Consider the following 10,508-nt stretch of genomic DNA (forward strand, 5'->3'; position numbering starts at 1 on the left):
TATTGCGATACACGTGTCATAGGAAGTTATGGTTAGAGCTAATTACGTCTCCCGTATCGTGCTAACTCAATGGAACTACAAGAGAAATTTTTCACAACAATGGCGTTTCAACTATTCGTCCGTATAAAATGAAGTAATAGTTTTAGTTTAAAAATCTATTTAAGATATTTTATTAATAATGTATATGCAATATGGTAGTTTGCATATTCCCCTATTGCATGTTCAAATATTTCGCTTGCAGACATTTAAGAGTTATTTTAATAATAATGAGATTTTGTATGATTGGCAATATGACAACTCTCCACAAGAAACAAAACGACACAGTAATTAACAACGGAAGGTCACCCAAAGGCCTTCAACAATGAATAAAACCCATACGACATTCAACAATGAACAAAACTAATATCATAAAGTAAAATGTCTTAAGTTTAGCTCACAACAAAACAACAGCTATTTTATATTCCTTGTAACAAGTACAAGATACATTTCCATCCGGCGATTTGCATTTGCGCAAATCAGCATTTCTGTTCTTTCGATTTGAGACCCAAATATCTCGAAAAGGATCCCAATAACCTATCAACATTTTAAAGTGTTTTTGGTTCCTTAACTTATGATACTTCGACTTATAGCATCAATTTTCATGGCTTACATAAAACGCAAATCAAAAGAAAAACGAATTCTAACCGGCTTTCTCATAAGATGACCGTCGTGTGGCAATGTTACAATGGCACCATTTAAATTATTCACGATCACTTTCAAGAGGAAATATTTGATGACTTGAGCAAAAAAAACACAATGAACACAAAAAGATTTGCTAAATCATTCAGAAGCATCAAACAATGGTCATGTAAACAAAAGAAACGCGTTAAGCTTGAATTCATAGACATATTTGAATTACTTCAGCATTTTAAACAACAAAGCAGAAATGTGCAACAAAATTCAACAAATGAATAACATCGACGAGATTTAAAAAAAAATAAAATCCAACTTCACATGGCAAAATTGACCTTCAAATAATTTGGGTAGTCTTTTTGTGTTCACTTTGGTAATATTGCGCAAGACCCTTTCGTATACAGCACGTAGGTAGTTTTTATCACGTGACATCACGTAATACAGATTAGGGTTTTGTGACCGTGACTGATATCGACATTATCATAGTTACATATGTATGAATTCATCAAAACATATAACTAATAATGTTTTAGGTATAGAAAGCAAAGGAGAGAGGCATTGATGCCGCAGAGAAGAAAAACCCACAAAACAAAAAACAAAACAACAGAAAAGGCAAAACAGCTAACATCGATGATTTTGACTGTCTAATGAAAAAAAGAAAATCAAACATTGTAGAGTTTGTTTCGTCCTACTTTTAGTACATGCATATTTTCCAAACAATAAAGTAATATCAATGTGTATGTTTATATTTATAAAGATCATTGATCAGAGTAATGAATGGTACCTTCAACAGGAGAACCGCAGGAGCATTGGATCACTTACTATACGTGTCTTTTCTAATGCAGCATTTCGGAAAACGCATTGATCCCTTAGCCTTCTTTGCAATACGTTAAGTTTTCTGGACATCTGCGCCATAACTTTTAGAAGTCTGTATGATTCATCCTTATTTCTTCATGTTAAATGGCGAGATAGTTTGACCATTTCTTGTTGATGTATTTAAATAATTCCATATTCCGCATGAACGTAGATGGTACGAAAGACTGTTCAGTTATTCGTATTCTACAGTCCAATCATGGACGGACGATACGGCACGATTCTATTGATCGTACTGTACATACACACAAGTTGTCGGTGTTGTGTTTGTTTTTTTTAACTAAAAACAATTTTAAACTCTTTTTCTTCCTTGTGCTTTTTTTAATTTTTATTTATTTATTATTGGAAATTGTTATCTAAATATAATTGTCAAGTACCTATTCTGTACTTTAAAAGTGTACACCGAGATTTTTATATATATTGGACATGATTTTAGCTTGATTTGACTTACAATTGAAAATCGGTTTATTTCAAAGACAATTTTCCACCTTACGTAACACTGAAACTAAGACTGAACATCATGAACCACAATAAAAGCGGTTTGGAACTCAGGCTTTCAATAAAATGCTAAAAGTAGTATTCCATAATATTAAGTCAAATACAGTGGCGGATCCAGGGTGTATGTGTTCCGGGGGTTGGAACCCCCCTTTTTGTTGGACGATCAATGAATTTGAATGGGGACATATAGATGGAACCCCCTTTTGTCCTGGGTTGGGAACCCCCCCCCCTTTTTAAAATTGCTGGATTCGCCCCTTAATATGTTGTCAGAAAACAGTTATTTCACCATGACTTGTTTTCTATTAGACAAAACAATACAGTATGATGATCCATATATACTATATAGACCTCAAGATCTGTAACACAAATGTTAAGAAATTCCACGATGTCTCCATAAATCTTTTAGAGTGTTGACATCAATTTTATTAATTACTTAGATTCTTTGGTTAACAAAGCTTCCTTCTTTTACAGAGTAAATATTCATGCATTTTTTTTTTTATATCTTAATAATCGTTTTATACCTTCAAATATAATTTGTCTTAGTTGAATATTGCCGCCGTAATGTCATGTGTAAAGGTCTTTAAAAGACATTACGTGCTGTGGTACTCCTATTGTCATGGCAATTGTTTTAACATTTCATTTAAGCTTTTATTTTCTAAAATTCTTTCCTTAAGATTGAAGTGTGATTGTTTTCAGAGAAGAATTCTCATCAATTATGATCAATTATCTGCATGGCTTACAGGTAATAACAATATATTGAATCTCATAACCATATAATGTTGATGAATGTGAGAGAAATATAATACAATGTATTGTATATCTCTGGTAATGTATCTAACCGTGCTGATCATTTTGGTATTAAAAAATAGTTATTCTTTTATGTAGTTAACTGATTAATTTCAAAAGACAATAACAACAGAACATTCAGTAAAATACATTAAGTAACATAGCTAAGAGGAAGAAAGAGCTTCAAAGGAAGCCGCCTTTGATAATGTTTTCTCGGGATAACAATCTACTGTATCACCCTCTAGGCTTTGTGATATTTATATATTTCCATTGCTATAATAGTGATGATGATGGTGATAATAATACTAATGACAATTTTCAAATTGAGGGTTTATATCACGACTTGGTTATAATAATAGCCATTTATGTGAATATAATGCTATATGATTGAAACCTAATTAACCCAAGGGAAATATCATGCTAACTTATTCTCATAAACAATTGATTCAGCGACTGGCATTATTTACAGTATAGTTGACAGACCTCTTTAATGTTGTTTTTATTTTCAAATATAAGTTATTGAAGGTGATATCGAAGAAACAATCATTCGATAGATGCACATCAAAAATGGCGGGAAAAGATAATATAATAAAGGCTCAAATCTATTTGTGCTGTGGTATAAGCAATGCATTTATTTACAGCACTGATTTTCAAATTTGTTATTAAATTGTCTTGTTACGCATCTGTTCTTCGTTAAAAGTAGAATGTTCTCAAACTTGTTAAACATGGTTACCCACATTCTCTTTGTGCGTGTCCAAAGTTAGGAGCCTGCAAATCTGTAAAAGTCGTTGGTAAATTGTAAATGTCTGACATGTTTGCTTTTCGTTTATTGTTAAAATATAAATCAGGCCGTTTTTTTTTGGACTGTTTCTAATTTTGTAATTGCAGAAACATTTTTAACTTGCTCTCCGGTATGATTATAATTGCTCATTGTCAAAAGCCTACAGTGTCCTATTGTTGTTTGTACCCTCGTTACGTGGTAACATTCAATCAAACTACACATCACTTTTCCTATATAGAGGGATCAATAAGGGAAACTGATGTAGAATAATATCTGGGACTTTCATGGCACCGACAACCTCAAAGTCACGAAAATAGTAAAACCTTAGAAACTCGGAAAACATATGCGGAATTTACACTTTAGTTTTCTGTGTAGTATAATGTGGACTGTTGCTTGTCTTGTTTTAGTATTTCTATTTAGCCATAATATTGTCTGTGTTAATACAGCATATGGTTTTGTTTGCTTTTTGGTATCTTCTCTTTCTTTTCAACACAGTCATATTCCTTTTACTATTTCTGAACACTGAACAAGATAGCGACTGGTGTACTGTGTAGGATGTTGCTGTTTATCATTCACACATAACTAATCCAATGCCATAAAGTAATTGGGTACAACGGCATCATTTCAAAAATATATACTTCCATTTTTGTTTTAATTCTAAACTGTTATTATAAAGTTGATTGCTTTCCTTGTAGTTTTTTTTTTTTTATTGTACATTGTTTTATATACCTTTACGGTAGTTAATTTAACTGATCAAAATTGAGCGTGGAGGGTCGAGGCCCCACAAAGTCCAACGGATAAGTCGAAAACAAACTGGTACTACAATCTGTCCGAGGCCCCACAAAGTCCAACGGATAAGTCGAAAAAAAAAACTGGTACTACAATCTGTCGATACCTATGTTTTGGCATTGCACAATGTCTTATATTTCTCTAACTATCAAAGACGTCTTTACACTAAATCGGTTGCATGATGCATGTGTAATTTTAATGATATTTCAGTCTCAGAAGCATGCTTTTCTTTTATTCTTTTATTAGTTGTTATTGGCTTTGAACTAGCTGTCAGTAACTGCGAGTACTCACATATCTGTTTTTTCTGTTTCTGTTGTTGTTGGGGGAGTATAAATGGATTTATATTTTTGTCTGATGTTTTTGTTTTTGAGAATCGTTCTGATGATAGAGTTAAGCCTTTTTCATCTGATTTTTATATGGTGTTATGTTATGCTCTGGTTATGCTGTAACACCACTGTCCCATGTAAGGGGTGGGTTAAATAGCCGATTTTTCAGTATGGTTTATTCTCATTTTTGAATGCCGTACGGTTTCCTGTAATTGCGTAAATGCAATTTAGTTTAACTTTGGTGAATAGATTTCTCATTGGCAATCATACAACATCTCCTTTTCTTCATATTGACAATGTCATGGCAAAAAACGAAAACGGACAAAAAGGACAAAAAAAAGTACACAAAATACAACATAGAAACTTAAAGATTGAGCAATACGAAAACACACAAAAACAACCGGTGACTTTTGAATGCTCAAGAAGAGTAAGCAGATCCTACTCCACATGCGAACCCGTTCTATAAGGCTGACTGACTATGAAAATTTAGAATAGAAACACGTTTTTTTTTCTCAAAACAAAGCCAAATAAGACTGTTTACGAAGAACACCATCCTCGCCTCATGTTCATGTTGCAGTAATAAAACCGTCACCTCGTCATCAGTTGTTTTTTTAATACCATCTTTTTTAAATTATGGCGATTTTGTGTTGTGGTAAGGTATGTAATAGTGTCGCTTGATTATTTTCTTTTCAGACTAGGGTAAGAAGATTTAACGGTGAACATATTGTGAAAATACATATTGTTGAAGATCGTATACTTTCTCAGAGGAAAGCTGGGTGGTTTTTTTTTGTTGCTGTTTCATCGACGTAAAGTAACCTCATCTTATATCTATTAGTTCCCAATCTTGCATTAATAGTGTAGAGAGGTATGACTACTTTTCTCTATCTGATTTCGAAATGTGAAACAAACCATGGAATTTGACTCCAAACACAACAATAAGAAGACATTCAAGTAAGGCAATAAATATGGCATTTTACATTTATTTACATCAAAAACAAAATAAATATAACAAGTAAATACATTTTTAAACAAAGCTAAAGCACATATTGTATCAAAAGTTGGATTTCATGTCATCAAGTCCTAGTATGTTGTATGTCTGTGGAAATACACTGCTGGGAAGATGCTGGCTATAACCAGGATATACAAACGGTGGCATATGACACATAGACGGTGAGAACACAGGAAACGGTGAGTATGACTGCTGACTAATGTTACTATAGGATTCTGTTGTACTAAACCTTCGGGAACCAGGTTTACCAACACCAACGAACTGTGACAACTCTGGTGAACCGTTATAACTGTTACTTCTGATGTGACGCTTTTCTTTCATTCTTCTATTCTGAAACCACCATTTAATTCTATGTTGACCGAGCTTGAGTTTCTTTGCAAGCACTGGACGGTCTTCTATCTGGAGGTATTTGCTGTTACTGTAGTATCGTTCTAATTCAATCAGTTGTGAGTTTGTGAAGGAATTTCTGGCTCTCTTTGGTACCTGTTCTGATTTTGCTGAATCATCAGAGGAGGAAACAGGAGAAGGACATTCTCTTAATGTAGAGTCTGTAGAGCTGAAACTGTTGTCTTCAGAATGTAACGAGTCTTCGAGTCGTTTCCTTTTGTATTGAGTACGTTGATCTGAGTTAGTACAAAATGTAAATGAAATCATCTTAAATGTATCTGCTGTACATATCTGGCTGCTGTTTGGTAAATATATGTCGTGGATATTGTTGACAACTGCGTCAGTACAGCCGGGATATGGAACTCTGCTGCTCTTTGACAGTTCTTCAATGCTGAAGGACATCTTGGTTTGTGAGTTCTGTCTATAAGCCATTTATGTATATTAAAAGTGTGTTACTGTTTGAAGACACTTTGACAATGAGCTACACTTGTCATGTTGCCTGTTTTATACTCTCTCGAGTTGATTACTCATTACGAGTCATAACAGTTCTTATCACAACAATTCATTGACAGGCTTCAGTGCGGAATCAGCTACTACATCGCAAGGCAACCAAAGCCTTACTGATTGAAATCTATTCAATTATAATTAAAAATTTCAGGCGCATTTATTTAATCAGTGACGCTAATTAATTATGTCAAACAATTAAACAATTTTTAAATATTATATTTTATAGGTGATTATGTCACCCAAGCCAAAAATGAAGTTACTGTTTTGGTGATCATATTTGCTGTTTCCTGTTTTTCCTTATTTATTATTATTTAGACGATGTAAAAATGCTTAACAAATAGTAAGAATCGTCATTTAGGACAATAACTCATGTAAGGAGATCAAACGATATTGGTTTTGTAAACACATTTAATTTGTACACCGGCTCTTTCGTCAGTGATAATTTTTTTCTTTTACAAGGTTCTCTCCATGTATTTTTTTTTTAATATTGAAAGAGAATAACTCATACATGGAGTCGACTGAAGATGTTTTAATCAATTATTATAAATGTACTGGTAGATCGGCGTTTTACGTTTCCGCAAATTGGCATTACTTTTCCGGAAAAAAAAGTAACTATTCCGGAAAAAATAAATTATTGCTTTTCCGCAAATAATTGAGGAATACCTGTTGATCGAAAGCAAAGCCATAATATAAAATAAATATTAAGTAAGTCAAAGGTCATCATAACATGCAAGTACAATTCATCATTTAAATCTATGAAAACGTATGTTCAAAAGTCAGCACTAATCAGAAATATCTTGATATGAGTTCAATATATATTCAAATATTTATAATTTACCAGGTAAATTTCCGGAAAAGTAATAAATACAAATTGCGGAAACAAATTTGCGGAAACGTAGCATTGGGACTTTGAAAAATTAGCGGAAATGCAATACGCCTTGGTAGATATTGTCTTGCTAATCCTTTATATTATTTCTGAAATTTTCTCTCTATCTTTAATTATTTTTAAGGTTAAGGATTTTTTTGTTCAAATTGATAGAAATCGTCTTTTAAGAGCAACAACTTCTAAAAGGAGGTTTCTGACAGTTTTTATACGCCCGTCAATATTTTGACGAGACGTAGTATTGTATACAAATGTACGACGTCCGTCTGTCCGTCATAAGCATATCGCACCGTAACTTGAGAACAACTTTTCCGAATTGCATTTAATATAGTTGTTTCTTATGATGGTCAAACGATCTGTATACTTTTTGGTGAAAATAAAATTTAACATTTTGGGTTACAGGACTTTGTAACTAAAACAGCGGGACGTGTTTTTTTCCCACATGTCTTGCCGTATCACAAAAACGATTTATGATTATTGCTTAAAGCTTTACACATTTCTTAGTTATATTAATCTAAGGACCTGTTTACCTTTGGAGATGAATAAAAAAAAATATTTTACAGTTATTGATTATTTTGTAAAAAAAAAAAGGGGGGGGGGTTCAAATTTCGCCCCATATCTCAAAAGCGATTAATGATTATTGCTTAAAACTTTATACACTTCTTATTTATATTGATCTAAAGACCTGTAAACCTTTTAGTGATGAATCAAAATTTTATCTTATAGTTATTAATTTTTTTTTAAATAAAAAAGGGGGGTTCAAATGTCGTGCCGTATCTCAAAAGCGATTTATGATTATTGCTTAAAACTTTACACACTTGTTAGTTGTATTAATCCTAAGATCTGTATACTTTTTTGTGATGATTTCAGATTTTCTTTTAGAGTTATTGAGTTTTTTGCCAAAAAAAGGGGTTTTTCACATGTCGTGCCGTATCTCAGAAACTATTTATGATAATTGCATAAAATTTCACACACAAGATGACAGGGTTATCATGCACTCTTGTCGCAGCTGTTAATTCTGTAAATGAAAGACTAAAGTAAGATCTTGAAATTTTAAATATTTATACCCTGTTATTTTTTCTATAAATCTATTAGCAGTTTTCAAGAAAATACACAAATCAAGCATGCACATATTTATGCCATACCTGCCATGTTGGTATATATATAGACAGGATCATCATTTACAATTTTTATTTTCAGGCCCCAGTGATGGTTGTGGTCAATTTTGATTCATGTTGGTAGTAGTGACAGTAGCTGAAAGATTGATTGATTTTTGGTTGCTTAATTTCCAGTGGCAAATAAAGATGGAAGAAAGACACCAAGTGATAAAATAGCGTACTTGATTCTTTCGGTCAAATGATCTTAAAAAATAATAATCAAAGCACTGTTAGCGCTGTAGGCAGTTAACCAAAAAATCAAGACAACCATAATTATGAAAACTGTGGCAATGTTGCTTCAATTTTTTCTTGCTTGTTTCCAAGTTCTTAAACGAGAGGGGTGGGTGACCACAGGGACTCCCCCTATATTTCATTTGATTTGTTATACAGTCCCATACATGAGTTTATATGGTTAAGGGGTGTGGATCTCAACTGTTTCCAAGTTCTCAAACAGGAGGATGTACAGTGACCCAAGTCTTCCACTATAATTCATTTGATTTGTTATATTGTCTCATACATGAATATATATGGTTTAAGGGTGGGGATCTCGACCGTTTTCAAATTCTCAAACAGGAAGGGATAGAGTGGCCTCACGAACTCCACCTATATTTTATATGATTTGTTATATTGTCCCATACATGAATATATATTGTTTAGGGGTGGGGATCTCTACCTTTTCCAAGTTCTTATACAAGAGGGTGGGGTGACCCCCAGGGACTCCCCCTATATTTCATTTGATTTGTTATATACATGTAGTCCCATACATGAGTATATATGGTTTAGGGGTGGAGATCTCGACCGTTTCCAAGTTCTCAAACAGGAGGGGTGGGGTGACCCCGCGGGACTCCCTCTATATTTCATTTTATTTGTTATATACATGTAGTCCCATACATGAGTATATATGGTTTAGGGGTGGGGATCTCGACCGTTTCCAAGTTCTCAAACACGAGGGGTGGGGTGACCCCGCGGGACTCCCTCTATATTTCATTTGATCTATTATATAGTCCCATACATGAGTATATATGGTTTAGAGGTGGGGATCTCGACCGTTTCCAAGTTCTCAAACAGGAGATTGGGATGACCCCCCAGGGACCCCATACATTTAATTTGATTTATTATATTGACCCATACATGAATATATATGGTTTAGGGGTGGGGATCTCGACTGTTTCCAAGTCCTAAAACAGGAGGGGGTGGGGTGACCCTAGGGATTTCCCCTATATTTCATTTGATTAGTTGTATAGTCCCATACATGAATGTATATGGTTGAGGGGTGGGGGATCTCATTCTTTTCAAAGTTAGCAATCAGGAGAGAGTAGAGTGGACCAAAAGACTCCACCTATATATCATATGATTTGCTTACATTCAGGTATCATATAATCTAGTTGCACTATTTGTGAAAATAAAGTAAGAAACTTCCAGCTATTTTAACTGACCCATCAAAATTGAGAAACAAATACCCATTGAAATTGCAGTAATATTTTTACACTTTAAAAGCATTTAACATGCATTACCAACATTTATCACTGATAAAGAAAATTTATACTGTCAACAGGAACATATATATATTGTTAGATATACTGTTCCCAGCTGTCACATTGTATTGGGTTTTGACATTAAAATTTGTCAAAAAGTAATTCTGAGTTTCTGTACAAAATAGTTTCTGCTTTTCTTTCTTTTACATATTAGTACTTATTTTAAGGGGGCTCGCGGGTCTAAATCAAATTTTTTATTTAATATAGGATTTCTCTATTTTTCTATAAATGAACTTTATCTTATACTTAATAGAAAGATGAAATAAAAAAATGGGGTCACCGTTCATTTACGCTCACAATCTGCC

General features: G+C 33.5%; 1 protein-coding gene across 1 annotated transcript; it reads right to left on the minus strand.

Moving 5' to 3' along the window:
* Nucleotides 1–5,776: 5,776 nt before the first annotated feature.
* On the minus strand, nt 5,777–6,553 carry LOC139483032 (homeobox protein zampogna-like). Its single transcript, XM_071267061.1, has one exon. The coding sequence runs from the start codon at nt 6,551–6,553 to the stop codon at nt 5,777–5,779; it is 777 nt and encodes a 258-aa protein (XP_071123162.1).
* Between the last annotated feature and the right edge of the window lie 3,955 nt (nt 6,554–10,508).

Source organism: Mytilus edulis, chromosome 7 (genome assembly GCF_963676685.1).
Source record: "Mytilus edulis chromosome 7, xbMytEdul2.2, whole genome shotgun sequence".
Lineage (NCBI taxonomy): Eukaryota > Metazoa > Mollusca > Bivalvia > Mytilida > Mytilidae > Mytilus > Mytilus edulis.